Raw genomic sequence first — 19,588 nt, forward strand, 5'->3', positions numbered from 1 at the left:
AGGACAGAGGAGGACAGAGGAGGACAGATGAGGACAGAGGAGGAGTGATTAGGACAGAGGAGGACAGAGGAGGACAGATGAGGAGAGAGGAGGAGTGACGAGGACAGAGGAGGACAGAGGAGGAGTGACGAGGACAGAGGAGGACAGAGGAGGACAGGAGGAGGACAGAGGAGGACAGAGGAGCACAGAGCAGGACAGAGGAGGACAGAGCAGGGACAGAGGAGGACAGAGGAGGGACAGAGGAGGACAGATGAGGACAGAGGAGGACAGATGAGGACAGAGGAGGACAGAGGAGGACAGAGGAGGAGTGACGAGGACAGAGGAGGAGTGATTAGGACAGAGGAGGACAGATGAGGACAGAGGAGGACAGAGGAGGACAGATGAGGACAGATGAGGACAGAGGAGGACAGATGAGGACAGAGGAGGACAGAGGAGGACAGATGAGGACAGAGGAGGAGTGATTAGGACAGAGGAGGACAGAGGAGGACAGATGAGGAGAGAGGAGGAGTGACGAGGACAGAGGAGGACAGAGGAGGACAGAGGAGGAGTGACGAGGACAGAGGAGGACAGAGGAGGACAGGAGGAGGACAGAGGAGGACAGAGGAGCACAGAGGAGGACAGAGGAGGACAGAGCAGGGACAGATGAGGACAGAGCAGGGACAGAGGAGGACAGATGAGGACAGAGGAGGACAGATGAGGACAGATGAGGACAGAGGAGGACAGAGGAGGACAGAGGAGGAGTGACGAGGACAGAGGAGGAGTGATTAGGACAGAGGAGGACAGATGAGGACAGAGGAGGAGTGATTAGGACAGAGGAGGACAGGAGGAGGACAGAGGAGGACAGATGAGGACAGAGGAGGACAGAGGAGGACAGGAGGAGGACAGAGGAGGACAGAGGAGGACAGATGAGGACAGAGGAGGACAGATGAGGACAGAGGAGGACAGATGAGGACAGAGGAGGAGTGATTAGGACAGAGGAGGACAGAGGAGGACAGAGGAGGAGTGACGAGGACAGAGGAGGACAGAGGAGGACAGGAGGAGGACAGAGGAGGACAGAGGAGCACAGAGGAGGACAGAGGAGGACAGAGCAGGGACAGAGGAGGACAGAGGAGGGACAGAGGAGGACAGATGAGGACAGAGGAGGACAGATGAGGACAGAGGAGGACAGAGGAGGACAGAGGAGGAGTGACGAGGACAGAGGAGGAGTGATTAGGACAGAGGAGGACAGATGAGGACAGAGGAGGACAGAGGAGGACAGATGAGGACAGATGAGGACAGAGGAGGACAGATGAGGACAGAGGAGGACAGAGGAGGACAGATGAGGACAGAGGAGGAGTGATTAGGACAGAGGAGGACAGAGGAGGACAGATGAGGAGAGAGGAGGAGTGACGAGGACAGAGGAGGACAGAGGAGGACAGAGGAGGAGTGACGAGGACAGAGGAGGACAGAGGAGGACAGGAGGAGGACAGAGGAGGACAGAGGAGCACAGAGGAGGACAGAGGAGGACAGAGCAGGGACAGATGAGGACAGAGCAGGGACAGAGGAGGACAGATGAGGACAGAGGAGGACAGATGAGGACAGATGAGGACAGAGGAGGACAGAGGAGGAGTGACGAGGACAGAGGAGGAGTGATTAGGACAGAGGAGGACAGATGAGGACAGAGGAGGAGTGATTAGGACAGAGGAGGACAGGAGGAGGACAGAGGAGGACAGATGAGGACAGAGGAGGACAGAGGAGGACAGGAGGAGGACAGAGGAGGACAGAGGAGGACAGATGAGGACAGAGGAGGACAGATGAGGACAGAGGAGGACAGATGAGGACAGAGGAGGAGTGATTAGGACAGAGGAGGACAGAGGAGGACAGGAGGAGGACAGATGAGGACAGATGAGGACAGAGGAGGACAGAGGAGGACAGATGAGGACAGATGAGGACAGATGAGGAGTGATGAAAATGCCAAGAGTCTCCATGTACTGGGAAGCTGGGATGGACGTTGGTATTTTTCGAAACAGTCCTGTGACAGATTCTTCCAGCTCCGGTCACGTTTGCATTTGGTCAACAATAACTTTTACAGTTACTGGAAATTAATCTTACCAGGAATCATTCTGAGATGAACTGTGATTTATTTATTTATTTATTTTACAAGTCAAAGGTTCAGCTAAGGACAAAAAACTGCACTGGCATCTGCTAACTGAACGGGAGACACTTTGGCCTCCTGCTCCAAAAACCCGTTACGTTACCATAGATTTCTGGACGATATTTGGGGAATGTGGACGTACTCAAGAGAGGATGTTGATTAATTTTTAACCACTCTGGACAACTATAATCCATCTATCAAACTCAGATCGACCCTCAGTGACACAGCTGTTGATTTTCTAGACACAACAACATTGAAGGGTCCTGATTTTACAAAAAAGAGACAGACTGACGCTCTGCTCTACAAATTAATCTTCCTCCCTAAACATACTTATGCAGGTCTAGTTAAATCACAGCTGCTGAGGTTCCTTAGATTCACCAGAAAGGAGGATTTTATAGAAGCCACCGATGTGCTGTTTTCTGTTTTGTCCAGTAGAGGAAACTCTAGGACCTTTTTACACAGAGCCTTGAAAACTTTTCAGAAAAACAAGCCTCAGCTGATCTGTTCTCTGCTTCCAGTGGTTCTTTCATGTTCTCCATCAGCAGCTCAACTTTTCAGACTGATTAAGAATACGTTTAATAATTTTACAGAACAAAACTCAACTGTTACAGGATCATAGGATTATTGCTGCATATAGAAAAGTTAAAGCCAAAATCAAACCACTTTCTGACTCTAGACCTAATTAGCAGAGATTTTTTTCAGCACTAATTCTGGATGTATAATCAACACAATTATAATGTTTTTCCAAACACAGATGTGGAAGTGTCCATCCTAAGAACTGTTTATTTAATTAAATGTAAAAAATGTGCCATACAGTATGTGGGTGAGATGGGCGATACGATGCTGACCAGGTTTACACAACACAGATACAATATCCATGAAAAGAAGGATACACACATTCGTTTGATAAGCACTTTATTGAACATGACATCATCATCATTAACAGCCACAGTGTTACAGTGAAATCCAAGACGTTCCACAGCCAGGAGAGGAACAATACAGGAACACACAGATTAGACACTTTACGACCAGGTGGTCTCTATGAAGGACAATAAAAATTAAATGTCAACACCGAAGCCATTGGCCATCAACTGTCTGCATTTCCTGGTCCTCATCGCCTCTCATTAACAAGACGGTCCTCGCACCAGACAGGAACGCATCACCAGGTCAAGCACTTATCCCAGTAAAATTGCTACGGTCTGAGATCAATTTTTCACACATATACCAAACTCTGGAATGAAAAAACATATTATATTAGAACAAAAACTGCTATTATACATTTTAAACAGACATATAAACACGATCTGATGGAAGGATACACATGCAAACACAAACTTAACCCATAATGTGTGAATACTTCATTCAAGTCCCTGCCTCTTTAATTGTCCATGTTGCTGTTTGTTTCTATGTTTTTGTTGACTTTTACTGTTTTGTGATGTTTCTGTCTTTCATGAGCTGCAGAACAGGAAGCTGCTGTAAACCAGTTTTAACTGAGTCAGGCTCAATTATGTTACTTTTAATCTTTTCCTGTATAATAAATAAATGAAATGAAAAAGTGTATTAGAGCTGCAACAGTTAATCTCTGAATTAATAATTAATCAACTTTTAAATTACTTGTCAACTATTTTGATAAGTGATAAATTGTTTTAGGTCATTTTGTTCTTTTAAGTGTGTTTTTAATCAAAAGACTGTTATGTGGGTTGGAATTAGCTCTACATTCAACCAACCCTCCTCCTTTATCCGGGCTTGGGACCCGCAAAGTGACCCAAAGACACTTTGGCAGAGTTACTTAGGTTTTTGTTTTGTTTTTTTGCTAAGTTTTTTTGTTGTTGTTGTTTTGATGCATGTCTTTGGACTGTGGGAGGAAGCAGGAACACCCTGAGAGAACCCAAGCAGACACGAGGAGAACATGCAAACTCCACACAGAAAGGTGCCGCCCCAGCCGCAAACTCCCAGCCACAAACTCCCAGCCACAAACTCCACAGCCACAAACTCCCAGCCACAAACTCCCCAGCCACAAACTCCCAGCCACAAACTCCCAGCCACAAACTCCCCAGCCACAAACTCCCAGCCACAAACTCCCAGCCACAAACTCCCCAGCCACAAACTCCACAGCCGCAAACTCCCAGCCTCAAACTCCACAGCCACAAACTCCCCAGCCACAAACTCCCAGCCACAAACTCCCAGCCACAAACTCCCAGCCTCAAACTCCCAGCCACAAACTCCCAGCCACAAACTCCACAGCCACAAACTCCCAGCCACAAACTCCCCAGCCACAAACTCCCAGCCACAAACTCCCAGCCACAAACTCCCCAGCCACAAACTCCCAGCCACAAACTCCCAGCCACAAACTCCCCAGCCACAAACTCCACAGCCGCAAACTCCCAGCCTCAAACTCCACAGCCACAAACTCCACAGCCACAAACTCCACAGCCACAAACTCCCAGCCACAAACTCCCAGCCACAAACTCCACAGCCACAAACTCCACAGTCACAAACTCCACAGCCACAAACTCCCAGCCACAAACTCCACAGCCACAAACTCCCAGCCGCAAACTCCACAGCCACAAACTCCCCAGTCAGCTCCAACAAGCTCTGTGTCTGAAGTCTGAAGTTCTTCGACTGAAGTCGCACGTTCCTCTAAGTTGATCAGTTTTCTTTTCAGGTCTTTGATTTCCTCCAGAAGAAGCTGATCTCTTTCTGACACTGAGTCCTGAATTTGACTCTTTCTGCTGATTTTCATTCTTTGTGCTTTAATTTAAAATCTAATCTCTGAACTAAAATTTAGTTTTAATGTCCTTTTTAACCTTTTCAAAAGAATTCTAACTCATTTCAACAGGCCTTACTGGCACACACACTTTGATGACATCATAAACTAAGCGGGATTACTTTGATGATGTCACACGCGCACACACACACACACACACACACACACACACACACACACACATTCATACGGAATTCCTGACATGATATCCTGGAACACTTAACTCGTTTTTTTTTTTTTTTTTCTTAACTATGACAATAGTTATAATATAATAATAATAATAATAATAATAATAATAATAATAATAATAATAATAATGATAACTGTATTTGTATAGCATTTTTCATAAAAAAGGAATTGTAGCACAAAGTGCTTTTCAATCATAGCTAAGAGAAGACTAAAAGAATTTTAAGAATTTTAAAATCAATTCTAAAACGTACAGGAAGTCAATGCAGAGACTTTAAAATCGGTGTAATGTGAGCTCTCTTTCTGGTCTTTGTCAGCGGCTCAGTTTTGGAGTAATTGTAGTTGTAAAATATTCTTTTTAGGGAGACCAGAAAGAAGAGCATTGCAGTAATCAATCCTGCAGGTAATAACAGCATGAATAAGTGTCTCTGCATTGGCTTGAGAGAGAAACTGTCTTATTTTGGTGATGTTCTTTAAATGATAAAATTTCTTTCTTGTGACATCCTTTATATGAGCCTCAAAATTCAGTTCTGCATCAAATATTACACCAAGATTTTTGACTTGCTGACACGGGCTGAAAGAGGCGGCCTGTAGCCTGTAGCCAGTTTCTCTCTCTGGTCCCTGGATCAATAACTAAAACCTGAGTTTTGTCCTGGTTGAGCTGAAGAAAGTTAATCCAGGACTTAATGTCTGAAACACATTTAAAAAGGACATCAAGTGGTCCTGTGTCATCAGGAGACACGGCGATGTAAAGTTGTGTGTCATCTGCATAGCTGTGAAAGTTGATGCCTCCTGATGAAATTTCCAAGTGGAAACATGTAGAGGTTAAAAAGAGCTGGACCTAAAATTGACCCCTGGGAAACACCACATTTCATTTGATAAAAACTAGATGTGTGTTCATCCATGCTGACAAAGAATTTAATGTCTGTGAGATCTGATTTGAATCAGTTAAAAACAGCGCCAGAGTTTCAAAGATTGGTTTGATCTACTGCGTCAAACGCTGCCCTCAGATCTAAAAGCACTAAGACAGACATTTTTCTGTCCATGTTTGACCCGATGTCATTGACAATTTTCACTAATGCTGCCTCTGTGCTGTGATATTTTCTAAAACCAGACTGATATATTTCAGCAGCGTTTGTCGAGGTCATAAAATCATTTAACTGGTTAAAAACAAGTTTTTCTAAAATCTTACTTAAAAATGGCAAATTGGAAACAGGTCGATATTTCTCTGGTAGTGATGCGTCCAAATTGTTCCTCTTCAAGAGTCGCTTAACTACGGTCGTCTAAAAGCAGTGCTTATGCTACCTGGGTTGTTATTAGACCCCTGAAGTCAAAATGGTTGTAATCCACTGGTTTCATCTTTCACAATGTGCTTAGTCTGAAAATGTTGTTATATTCTCCATTGTGTAAGTAACTAAGTAATATAACACAACCAGTAACTTGTGATCATGGTTACATTGATCAGCCACTTTTATTGATAGAAAGGTTTGGAACAGAAAAATCTTCATGTGCTGTTTAAACAATTTCCTTATAGTCATCAAGTAATGGGATTACAATGCTGTCAGAGAAAATTGTTTTTATTTTATTGGTGAATGTTTTCAATGCAAAATGTCTTTACAGAGATATGAAAATACAAAACAGCATCATAACGTAAATGTGTCTGAACACATATGGCTGCAGTCAAGTGTGTGTGTGTGTGTGTGTGTGTGTGTGTGTGTGTCTGTGTGTGTGTGTGTGTGTGTGTGTGTGTGTGTGTGTGTGTGTGTGTGTGTGTGTGTGTGTGTATTTGCGCTACACACTAACAGCTACATTCAATCAATAGTCAAGGGTACACATGATGATGTCATCAGTTTGGTAGAAGTGTGATGAGGTCATCAGTGATGATAATGATGTCATCTTCAGCAGGACCCATCCTTCACAATCAAGATGTCAACATTTTTCGCCCTGAATAGGAAAGATCAATAATAAATAATAAATGAAAAGTGTTCTTGTATCCACTCATAATAACAGTGTGTACAGGTGTGAAGGTGTACAGGTGTACAGGTGTGAAGGTGTACAGGTGTACAGGTGTGAAGGTGTACAGGTGTACAGGTGTGAAGGTGTACAGGTGTACAGGTGTACAGGTGTGAAGGTGTACAGGTGTGAAGGTGTACAGGTGTACAGGTGTGAAGGTGTACAGGTGTACAGGTGTACAGGTGTACAGGTGTGAAGGTGTGAAGGTGTACAGGTGTACAGGTGTACAGGTGTGAAGGTGTGACGGTGTGAAGGTGTGACGGTGTGAAGGTGTGACGGTGTGAAGGTGTACAGGTGTGGGGGTGTGAAGGTGTGAAGGTGTACAGGTGTGAGGGTGTGAAGGTGTGAAGGTGTGAAGGTGTACAGGTGTGAGGGTGTACAGGTGTGAAGGTGTGAAGGTGTACAGGTGTGAGGGTGTACAGGTGTGAAGGTGTACAGGTGTAAAGGTGTGAGGGTGTACAGGTGTGAAGGTGTACAGGTGTGAAGGTGTACAGGTGTGAGGGTGTGAAGGTGTGAAGGTGTACAGGTGTGAGGGTGTACAGGTGTGAAGGTGTACAGGTGTGAGGGTGTACAGGTGTGAAGGTGTACAGGTGTGAAGGTGTGAAGGTGTACAGGTGTGAAGGTGTGAAGGTGTGAGGGTGTACAGGTGTGAAGGTGTGAAGGTGTACAGGTGTGAGGGTGTACAGGTGTGAAGGTGTGAAGGTGTACAGGTGTGAGGGTGTACAGGTGTGACGGTGTGAAGGTGTACAGGTGTGAGGGTGTACAGGTGTGAAGGTGTGAAGGTGTACAGGTGTGAGGGTGTACAGGTGTGAAGGTGTGAAGGTGTACAGGTGTGAGGGTGTACAGGTGTGAAGGTGTACAGGTGTGAAGGTGTACAGGTGTGAGGGTGTGAAGGTGTGAAGGTGTACAGGTGTAAAGGTGTGAGGGTGTACAGGTGTGAAGGTGTACAGGTGTACAGGTGTGAAGGTGTGAAGGTGTGAGGGTGTACAGGTGTGAAGGTGTGAAGGTGTGAAGGTGTGAGGGTGTACAGGTGTGAAGGTGTGAAGGTGTACAGGTGTGAGGGTGTACAGGTGTGAAGGTGTGAAGGTGTGAGGGTGTGAAGGTGTACAGGTGTGAGGGTGTACAGGTGTGAAGGTGTGAGGGTGTACAGGTGTGAAGGTGTACAGGTGTACAGGTGTGAAGGTGTGAGGGTGTACAGGTGTGAAGGTGTGAAGGTGTGAAGGTGTGAAGGTGTGAGGGTGTACAGGTGTGAAGGTGTGAAGGTGTACAGGTGTGAGGGTGTACAGGTGTGAAGGTGTGAAGGTGTGAAGGTGTGAGGGTGTACAGGTGTGAAGGTGTGAAGGTGTACAGGTGTGAGGGTGTACAGGTGTGAAGGTGTACAGGTGTGAGGGTGTGAAGGTGTACAGGTGTGAGGGTGTACAGGTGTGAAGGTGTGAGGGTGTACAGGTGTGAAGGTGTACAGGTGTGAGGGTGTACAGGTGTGAAGGTGTGAGGGTGTACAGGTGTGAGGGTGTACAGGTGTGAAGGTGTGAAGGTGTGAAGGTGTACAGGTGTGAAGGTGTACAGGTGTGAAGGTGTACAGGTGTGAAGGTGTGAAGGTGTACAGGTGTGAGGGTGTACAGGTGTGAAGGTGTGAAGGTGTACAGGTGTGAGGGTGTGAAGGTGTACAGGTGTGAAGGTGTACAGGTGTGAAGGTGTACAGGTGTGAGGGTGTACAGGTGTGAAGGTGTACAGGTGTGAAGGTGTACAGGTGTGAAGGTGTGAAGGTGTACAGGTGTAAAGGTGTAACAAGCAGCATCATGTTTTCATGCCTACAGACTGTTTCTCCTCCCCTCTCGCTCTCTCGCTCTCTCGCTCTCTCGTCCTGCACATTACCACAGTTTTTAGCGCTATAATAAGTTTACGGCCATGGAGACATTTTCTGTGTGAGACATCGGACACGGGACAGACAGGCTGCAGTTTTATCAGCGTGTCTCTGGTCAGTGTTCTTGTATCCACTTATAATAACAGTGTGTACAGGTGTGAAGGTGTACAGGTGTGAAGGTGTACAGGTGTGAAGGTGTACAGGTGTGAAGGTGTACAGGTGTGGACCTGGACCATCAGGTGCATCTGTGGAGAGATTTAAAGTCCCGTCTTGTCCGACACATTTTGAAGACTAAAAAACAGAAGAACCATGATGTCCTGTAATCTGTCTCAGTTCACTGTTAGATCATCAGGACATTATAATCAATAAATATCAATAAATCACAAATAAGTTTTCATTTGTATTAAAGCAACAGTACTATGTTTGTAATGCTGTAATGTAGCAAGTTACTTTTGTATTTCTAACCTTCCTCTTGTTAGTTTTCTGTTACTATCTCTGATCTTAACGGGTCGTTTTTGACCCGTGTCTTGAATCAGCCATAAAATTCCCTAAAAACAATTATTTATCATCCAATTTGTTTCTTATCTCTTGGTTACCTTGTTAGGCTTCCTTACCCATGAAAAGATTGGTTTTAATATTTTTGTTGTGGCCCCTGGGCCTTTCTTTTGACAGCATAACCCTCGTTTTCAATATGAAAAAACAGTCAAATGAACCTCAAGAGAATTATATAAATAAATAAAAGGTTGCTATGTTATCTGACTTTTTCTGAGGGGTATTAGAACACATCTCTTAAATGTAAACATCTATGGTGTTACGGGTCAATTTCGACACATATATATTTACTTCAAGAAAAAGACAAAAAACAAGTCTTTCTTTTTTTCAAAAACAGAACTTAATACAAAATGTAGATTTGCAGGTCAAACAAACAACAATCGATCGATCAAGCAAATCAAACCAACAGAAATCAACTACTAGTTCCATAGAAACTCTGTTTATGAAAAGTGAAATTTCACTGTGTTCTGTGCGCAGATATTTTTTTGCAGGTGAAGCACGACGTGTTTGTTTTTCTGTCCTTACAGTAAATTCACCTGTGAATCAATGAGGGCACTTGGTCACAGCTGATCGGTGCATCCCGCTTCACACTGGTGGTGCAAAGGGTGTGGCAGGGTAAAATATCACCCCCGTGCCCCTGGCACAAGACGGCAGAGGTGGATTTGGACACACCTTTAATAAATTAAATCCACTGCGCCTCGCTCTTTCTGGTAGAAGCCTGGAAAGTAAAATTATAACGACTGTAGCCACCAGAAGGTAAGAAATGATTCTGTCTGTAAGATTAGTTTTGATGGAGACCCTCCTGCTAACAGTTGGTACAAAGCCTTTGGAATATTTTACGAGTATCTATGTGCCAAACTGAATCAGTTTCACAAAGTCTGACAGCCTGTTATGATTTATCTCCATGGACCACGGTGACCTTCTGTCAGAAACAGAGAGAACAGGAGAGACTGTCACACGTCTAAATGAAGAGTATCAGATAAAACTTCCCTCCAATATAATAGAACTGATGGCAGCATCATGATGCTGTTGTGTTGTGAGACAGATTCATTGAAATGTTTCAGTAATATGTGTCTTGTTGACGTGTGACTCACCTTTAGACGAATGTTGATACTCTGATTTGAACTTGTTTATTATAAAACATGTTTGAATGTCAGTCAGACTTTTCATATATGAGATCATGAATGTGATGTTTGATAGTTTGCTTTTGTTTTACTGTTTTTCTGTGTATTTTTCTCTCTAATTTATTGACTTTTTAATGTTTTTAATGTTAACTGTTGTTTCTGTGAACCACACCTGCTGCTGAGCATCAGGTATAAATGTGGGTGTGGTTTTCATTGTTCAGACATTTTGACTGAACAAACATCAAAGAGGGATCAAAACATTGTCATTATTAACTTTTGTGTCCTGCAGGAAGTTTACAGATGTTACCTTGTGTGTATTATAATATAATACATGTATTGTTTGTTTAAAAAAGAACAATTTTACAAAACCTATTCATCTTCTTCATCTGATTCATCAGTGAAGTAACCAATCAGGTTGTGAGGCAGGTGTAAACTGAGTGCACTTTTATTAACACTGAACTTTTTCTCTCAGTGACGTTTGTTGATCAGAGGTGTTCGCCATCAGTATGTTGCTACAGACTTCAGAAATGAATCAGTGTGAACAGAACAGACTTACAGTCTGTTGATACACAGTAAGCACTCGTTGGCGTAGGTGATGCCATCACTGCCACACACAGGAGAGTACTTCAGAGGACACACTGCAGTCATGCTCATCCCCTCACAGGAGGGCTGCAGCAACAACAACACAACACATATGTCAGAAAAACAATAGAAACATTCACATATTACAACCACAATTGACACTTCGCCAAGCCCCGCCCTCCTTAGTTATTGTTGCTAAGCCTAAACTTTACTAAACTAACTAAACTTTACATTCCTGCACTGCTTTTTTACAGTTTACAGTGATAAGGCGGCAGATTTAACATCGAAATTGGGGGTAATTGTTGAAACACAAGGTTTTTGAATCATCAGAGACATAAACAAAAGCAGATTCTCATTTCCAGCTGACAACACTGGATTTTGTCACTAAAATAATGACTGAGATTTTGTAAGTGTAGCTGCTGATGTAAGCTAATGCTAATGCTAACTCCTTGAGTCAGCTGAGAGTCTCCAGCTGATGTTTTAATGTTTCCATCTGACACGTTTTAAAACAAGAACCCTGTGAAAGTGTTTATGTAAAGTTAGCTAACAGCTGCGTACATGATATAACATTAATGCTAACAGACTGAGGCTAAAGCTAGCTTACATCTCAGCTAACATTGGTCAGATGGTGAAATACAGCAGGTATATGTACATGATAGATGACAGAAATACACTCTTTAACCTTGAGACGGGTCACCGAGCCGGACCAGCTGGACAAAAACAGAATACAGGAGGAAAAAAAAAGAAGAAAAAAAACTATCCAATGATTTGCAAAAAAAACAAAATCCACCTATATTCCATTGAATCCGGCATAAAGACAAGATATTTAATGTTCGAACAGATAAACTTGAGTGTTTTTTGTAGATATACACTCATTCTGTTGTGACAGGAGCAACAAAAGACTGAAAACAGCTGTTTGGAAATTCCACAGGTAAACAGGTGAATTGGTAACAAGTGACAGTATCATGATTGGGAATTAAAATTGCATCCTGGAAAGAGTTAGTGGTTCGTGAGTATGGACGGGGTCAGTTTCACCACTTTGTTAAAAACTGCAAATAGTCTAGAGATTTCATCATCTACGATCCATAATATCATGAAAAGATTCAGAGAATCCAGAGAAATCTCTGAGAACCAACAGACTGTCTGTGACCTTTGACCCCTCAGGCAGCGCTGCATTAAAAACCCTCATCACTGTATAAAGGACACTTCATGGACTCAGGGACACAGTTTGTCTCTGCATCTACAAATGTAAGTTCAGACTCAAAGACAAAGACATCAACAACATCCAGAGACACTGCAGACGTCTCTGGACCAGAGCTCATCTGAGACGGACGGACGCAAAGAGGACAAGTGTCCTGTGGTCTGACGAGTCCACATTTCAGACTGTTTTCACTGATCATGGACGTCGTGTCCTCCGGGCTGAAGAGGACAAGTGTCCTGTGGTCTGACGAGTCCTCCAACTCAAAGTGAGCAGCAGGACTTCAAAGCAACACAGTTAAAAGAAGGACTGACCTTTGAGATGACTTTAAAGGTCCTGTGCTTCATGCATTATAACTGTCTTATGAAGCTCTCTCAGGATATGAACACAATGTCTGTAGATGTAGATTTGCTCAATGAACAAACCAGTCTCTCTCAGCTCAGGTGTTTCCACACCTGCCTTGTCTGGTCCAGTTAAGACTGTGGTCCATTTGCTGGTTTAGAGCAGTTTGTTTGTGCTGCTGTGAAAACTGTCAGTTGAACCCTGGTGTGGACCAAAGAACCAGACCAAGTCCACCTGGTGTGGACCAAAGAACCAGACCAAGTCCACCTGGTGTGGACCAAAGAACCAGACCAAGTCCACCTGGTGTGGACCAAAGAACCAGACCAAGTCCACCTGGTGTGGACCAAAGAACCAGACCAAGTCCACCTGGTGTGGACCAAAGAACCAGACCAAGTCCACCTGGTGTGGACCAAAGAACCAGACCCAGTCCACCTGGTGTGGACCAAAGAACCAGACCCAGTCCACCTGAAAAGGTGGACTGGGTCTGGTTCCAAACGAACTCTACAACAGTTTGTTTGTGATGTGAAATCAAACAAACCAAACACAGGATTTTATGATAGAAGATGTGATTTTGTCATGATTTCAAAAGCTAAACTGAAAATAAATCCATCAGCTGATTGTTAAATGTGTTAAGGAGGCGATCGTATAATTGATAAGACATCTATATCTTCGACTGATGAAATTCATTTAGGAACAGACGAGTACTTTCAGCACATCTGTTTTCCCTGGAAGCTGTTGAAACTGCTGTGTGTCTGTGCTTTGTCTGATTGAAAAGTGTGACAACGATCTTATAGACACATGAAGCTGTTCTCTCCCTTTTTCTCTCTGAATGGAGGAAAAAAAAATCCAGATGCTTCTTCTTCTTCTTTTCTTCTTCTTCTTCTTCTTTTCTTCTTCTTCTTCTTCTTTTCTTCTTCTTCTTTTCTTCTTCTTCTTCTTTTCTTCTTCTTCTTTTCTTCTTCTTCTTTTCTTCTTCTTCTTTTCTTCTTATTCTTTTCTTCTTCTCTCACAACTTCTGTCAACTCAAAATATAAAGATCTGCAGTGGAGCTGTCAGACGCTCTGTCTCTGTGTGGACATCACACACATACGAATCACAGCAGGTGAACCAGGTGCACACAGGTGTTCAGAGTCCTGTCAGCTACAAGACGCCTCCTTTTCATCCTGTTTCTGTCAGTCATTATTCAAAACATGCCACAATTTGCTGGTTGTTGTTTGTTTGTGAGCTTAAATATGTACAACTGAAGAATTTAAGGGAGGCATCTGTCAGTCACAATTTGATTTCCCATGTGGGTCCCAATGATGCAATGATGATGCAGTATGACATCACCAAAACCGTCCAATCAACGAGTTACCTGTCAGTCTGTAAAACTGCATGTTTCTTTGTCTTGGTTCACTTGTAAAAAGTCGGTGTGAACACGAACCACATCAGGACTAAAATACAAATGTTTTTTTTTTCAGTGCAAATGAACTGAACTACAGGTGAAAAAACGCCCTGCGAGAACGACACGTACCAGAATGCAACAGGGCCGTTCACCGACAGAAATACTCACATACTTTCATGAAAATAAAGGTGCGTAAAATATTAGTCCTTTTCTTCTGAAAACAATCTCATGTTGTGACTGATTTCACATAAACACTGATTTTAAATAAAATGATGAAAGTACTAGAAATCTGTACATCCCTCCTCTCATTGTTGGCAAAATGTTGGATTATGTTCGATGCCGAGGCGCCACCCTGCCTCCTTCCCTACAGGTGTGGCTGCTCAGTAATTAATGCACCTATAAAGAGGGGGGGGGGGGGGGCACAGCTCATTTCTTCTTCCTTTTCCCTGTTTTTTCTGGTGGGTCCAATGGTTCAGTTTTCTGTTGTTTAGGCTTTAGTTTGTTTATGTTACAGTACTCAGTTCTGCCAGTCCTCTGTGGGCTGGACAGTGGTGGTTCCCCGTCTTTTGTTCTTTTTCGCTGGTCCACCAGTACTTAGTTAGTTCGGTAAGGGGTTTAATTTAGTCAGGTTCCTTTTAGGATTTTGGTCTTTGATTTGGTCACATCACATGTCTACATTTTTCAATTTAAAAAAAAAATGTTTTTCAACTCTGGGTTTGTCTGATTATGTTCGGTCTCTTGGGTACAAGATAATTTAGGGGATTGTAACAAATATAACATTTCACACGTTGAACAGGGCTCAAAGTTAGCTGGAATATAAAAAAAACATACTATTACACAATGCCAAGACACATTGTGGACGCGTTCCAACAGCGTGTCTTCATAGTAAAAGAGTTCAGGTCCTAGACTGACCTGGACCTGCAGTCCAGACCTGGACCTGCAGTCCAGACCTGGACCTGCAGTCCAGACGTGTCTCCCATTGAAAATGTGTGGTGCATCATGAAGGACAAAATAGGACAACAGAGACTGTGGACTGTTGATCAGCTGAAGACGAATATGAAGAAAGAATGAGACAGAATTGACCTTTAAAACTTGAACAGTTAGTGTCTCAGTTCACAAACTGACTGAGTGTCAGAAGAAAAGATGATGGATCACAGACAGAAACTGCAGATTTACTACAAACATTAAAGTTGATCAGTCTGATCAATAAATATCTTGTCTTTGTTCTGGATTCAACTGAATACTGTTCAATAACACGACAACACGTCGAGACAACTGTTCTCCCACGTCATCATGTCTGTGAGCCACATCCAGACTCATAAAACATTCATGTCCTAAAATGAAATATTAGAAGGTGTAATGATCAAAGCTCTCCTCTTCATAATTGTCTCAAGGTTGGTAAGATTAGGTTCAATTCAGACTCAACCATGTAATTTGTGGTAGTTTAGTTTATGCAATTTATAAAAGGACTGTGTGACATCTATCATTTACAACAAATGAAAACATGGCTGCACCTCATTTAGCGAGACACTAATTTCTCTTTGTATAACTACAGTAGCAAAGTTCGCAGCACATGAACCCGCGATGGTAAAATATAACATGTCTGTACCTGCTGGAGTAAAACCTCTAACGTCACTGCCGACAAGACTCACAGCTTCAAATACAGTTTTTATTGTCGCAGGAGAAACTGTGTTTATTCGAGCGTCGGGGAGCCGGTTCTATTCTTTGATGTCCGTTCTATTCTTTGATGTCCGTTCTATTCTTTGATGTCCGTTCTATTCTTTGATGTCCGTTCTATTCTTTGATGTCCGTTCTATTCTTCGATGTCCGTTCTATTCTTCGATGCCCGTTCTATTCTTCGATGTCCGTTCTATTCTTCGATGTCCGTTCTATTCTTCGATGTCCGTTCTATTCTTTGATGCCCGTTCTATTCTTCGATGTCCGTTCTATTCTTCGATGTCCGTTCTATTCTTTGATGCCCGTTCTATTCTTCGATGTCTTTACAGGAAACGGCTGATTGAGAGAAGGCAGAACTTTGTTTTGGAACGCTGCAGTGACCCAGTTCTGTTCAAACACTCAGAACGAGGCTACACAAAGTTCATCAGTGGGGGTGCATTATGGGTAATCTTGTGTACCACGTGAACATCAGGTTATCAAAGTTTAACATACATATATTTCTTGAGTACATCACAGTGATGATGCTGCCGTGTTTTTTTTTATCTAGAACTTTCAGAGCTTGATTATAAAGTGTTCTAACTGGATTTGAAGCGGTTCTGTTAGTCTGAGACCAAGATGAGACAGAACCGAACACAGGACAAGATTATGACCTTCAGATACGACTTCAGCAGCTTCAGGTGATAAAGAGTTTCTGATGTGATGAAAGTTTGCAAAGTTACACTTTAGGACATGACTTGTCTTTTTAATATGTTTTTTAAAGGTCAGAGGTAGTCGGATTACACCTCGATATTTGTACTCATCAACATCTTGTATCTGTGGTTTACAGTATCAAAAGTCTTACAGACATAAAAGCAAACAGCACCCACTCTTCTCCTTTATCAAGACGAGCTTTGATGACCTCGAGAAAGTAGCAGCATGCAGTTTTGATGGAGACGTTTGTCCTGAAAGTAAACTGCATGGAGTCAACAGATTTTCATTGTTGAGGTGTGTAATTAGCTTTAGACGGTAACTTTATCAGTGTCTTTGGGAGGACGGGAACATACATTCATCACACACATGATGGACGTGGTTAAAATTCTTTATATTTTTTCAGAAAAACTGAGTCTAGTTCTGAGGTGTCCTTAGCTCTTGACTTTGACAGTAATGATAAGATTTTATTTTTGTCTGGTTTGTGTGTGAGGAGGTTTCATTTGTTGAAACCATAAGGGACTGGGTTTTTATAAAGGTGCTTCATTCTGAAGAAGATGACGTTTATAAAATAATCATTAAAATATTTCCACCTGCTGAGCTTCAGTAGTCTGAGCTCTTGTGACTGTTCACAGGTTTCTCTGGATCCACTTCATGCTTCTTCTGATAGTTGATCAATGCACTTCCAGTTTGCCTTGGTATCCCTAAGCTGTCCATTACTTTGTTTCTGAGGCTTTTAAAAATCAGCCAATCAGTTTCCAGTCCTGATTTTAAGGATTTTTTTAGGGTGACATCTCTTTCTTTCATGAAGAGCCACAGCCTCTTGTTGAACCATGAAAGATTCTGTATCCAAGGTGCTGATTGTGTAAATTTTTAACAGCATCACAGGCCTGTTTGCAACTTTCCCTGAAGGTTTTACTTTCCCAGCTTTATTTAATTTCTGCTCTAAGTCCTTCAGAAACAATGACTGGTTTACAGAGCTGAAGGGAGAGTAACCATAGTAACGGAGTGGGCTACAACCTGATGGAAAACTGTTGACACGTGTCATAAACACACAATGACAGTGTTTGTGTAGTTACTGTTACAGCCAGAGGGGGGAAATAAAAGGTTGAAACTGAAGACCAATGAGTTGCTGTTTTCCACCTGATTGTGACGATCTGATCCCACCAAACTCTCACAAATCACGTCTTTAAAAATATTGATATTAAGATAATTTATACAACAAATTCATTGTCATTCATTCCAATTAGTACAGAAGTAAAAGTAGAAAAGAGTTTGTTGCAATCTGTTTGTTTCTTACCCTCCTGTAGAGCCTCGATTTATCCTCAGCATCTGAAAAACCAACAGAAAAGTTAATCACTTTTTAATACACCTGAACCCGTTTATACACCTGAACCCGTTTATACACCCGAACCCGTTTAGACACCCGAACCCGTTTATACACCCGAACCCGTTTATACACCCGAACCCGTTTATACACCTGAACCCGTTTATACACCCGAACCCGTTTATACACCCGAACCTCTTCATACACCCGAACCTGTTCATACACCTGAACCTGTTTATACACCCAAACCCGTTTATACACCTGAACCCGTTTATACACCTGAACCCATTTATACACCTGAACCCGTTTATACACCTGAACCCGTTTAGACACCCGAACCCGTTTAGACACTCGAACCCGTTTATACACCTGAACCCGTTTATACACCTGAACCCGTTTATACACCTGAACCTGTTTATACACCCGAACCCGTTTATACACCCGAACCCGTTTAGACACCTGAACCTGTTTATACACCTGAACCCATTTATACACCCGAACCCGTTTATACACCCGAACCCGTTTATACACCTGAACCCATTCATACACCCGAACCCGTTCATACACCCGAACCTGTTTATACACCTGAACCTGTTTATACACATGCCTTACCTGCACAGAAGAAAGCAGCCACACAGATGATCAGAAGTGTCCGTCCAAACATCCTGGATGAAAAGTCAGAAAGTGACAAATTAAATGTTGAACTCGGGTAAGAGGAGGTTGAATTTATTTTCCTGCTGTCTGATTGGATGCTGATGTGTCTGTGTGCAGGTCCTCTGTGGTTGTGATGTTTGGCGTTGGTGTGCTGTTGTCATATAGAGGACGGGCGCTGTGTTGTTGTGACGCAGCTGCTGTCTTTTGTTTAGACTTTAATCTGGGGATCAACATTCTGTCTGCTCTGAATGAGGCTGATTCAGCGAAAACGTGACTCGGACACAAACAGGAGAGCACAAAAACAAGTCACGAGTCTGCACGGCAACATGTTTTCAAGTAACTATTTAAACATGACATGTTTACATAACGTAAATAATTAAGCACCGCCATGTAAACAACATGGAGGTGCAAGTGAGAGTACTTGAGTCTCTCAAAGCTCCAGATGGAATAATTTAATGATTTTATTAAAAAAAAATTATATATATATAATTTTGCTGCGTAATGAAAAAGTTGGCTGTAGAAACTGGTGGTATCAGCACTGGTGACCACATAAAGAATTGTTTTACTTTACAAACAGCACAAATGACTGATACACGTCAAACAAAGCAGAAAAACAATCTGACGTGGCTGTTGGTCAAAGATCTGATGCAGAGGAAGAGTCGTTTCATATCTAGGAGAAGATATCCAGGAAGTTCCTGGAGTCAATCAACAAATGCTTCAACCTTCTAGATCAAAAATTTGAAACTGTCATGAACGCTTATCTCGCCAGGTGATGCTCAGTCATTCACTGAACAGGAGAAAGACGTCTAATTGCTTTTGGATGTCAGCTTTTTTGGGTTTTATTCTGTTTCTTTTTTGTCTTTTTTCCTCCACAGAGCGACTGAGAGTTGCAGCAAGTTTTCTGTTGTCACTATGCATTTTTTGTTTTTGTTTTTTCAAAGACTTTTTTTACTATGAGGCGTCTTTTTTCATGTTTTTGTCTTTTTGGGGGGAAATGGGGCTAATTGTCATGACTGAGTATGAATGTTTGTCGGAGAGGCGCTGTCTGATGCTTCATCTCAGTAGTTTTTCTTTGTTTTTGTTTCAATGTCGTCTCA

At 42.7% G+C, this 19,588-nt stretch overlaps 1 protein-coding gene and 1 long non-coding RNA gene across 2 annotated transcripts; one reads left to right on the top strand and one right to left on the bottom strand.

Annotated features, from left to right (window-relative positions):
- Window positions 1-6,646: 6,646 nt before the first annotated feature.
- On the bottom strand, window positions 6,647-18,675 carry LOC146326263 (putative pancreatic secretory proteinase inhibitor). Its single transcript, XM_084718309.1, has 4 exons — window positions 18,450-18,675; window positions 17,811-17,842; window positions 11,197-11,309; window positions 6,647-7,031 (listed from the first exon to the last, which is right to left on the bottom strand). Exons 1-4 carry the CDS (start codon window positions 18,499-18,501, stop codon window positions 6,986-6,988), a joined length of 243 nt encoding a protein of 80 aa, XP_084574435.1. The 5' UTR covers window positions 18,502-18,675; the 3' UTR covers window positions 6,647-6,985.
- LOC146326264 (uncharacterized) lies at window positions 7,028-8,945 on the top strand. Its single transcript, XR_014770568.1, has 3 exons — window positions 7,028-7,122; window positions 8,659-8,698; window positions 8,883-8,945. It is a non-coding gene; the product is annotated as an uncharacterized LOC146326264 (long non-coding RNA).
- Window positions 18,676-19,588: the final 913 nt, after the last annotated feature.

The sequence above is a fragment of the Lutjanus erythropterus genome, chromosome 5, assembly GCF_056507025.1.
Source record: "Lutjanus erythropterus isolate fLutEry1 chromosome 5, fLutEry1.hap2, whole genome shotgun sequence".
NCBI classification, from domain to species: Eukaryota; Metazoa; Chordata; class Actinopteri; order Lutjaniformes; family Lutjanidae; genus Lutjanus; species Lutjanus erythropterus.

Bases quoted from the DNA above. Each gene is read 5' to 3' on its own strand.
- LOC146326263 (XM_084718309.1), bottom strand. From the start codon at position 18,501: ATGTTTGGACGGACACTTCTGATCATCTGTGTGGCTGCTTTCTTCTGT. The intron at 17,843-18,449 runs GTAAGGCATGTG...TTGGTTTTTCAG, and splicing joins GGCTGCTTTCTTCTGTGCAG to ATGCTGAGGATAAATCGAGG. The intron at 11,310-17,810 runs GTAAGAAACAAA...TTGTTGCTGCAG, and splicing joins AATCGAGGCTCTACAGGAGG to CCCTCCTGTGAGGGGATGAG.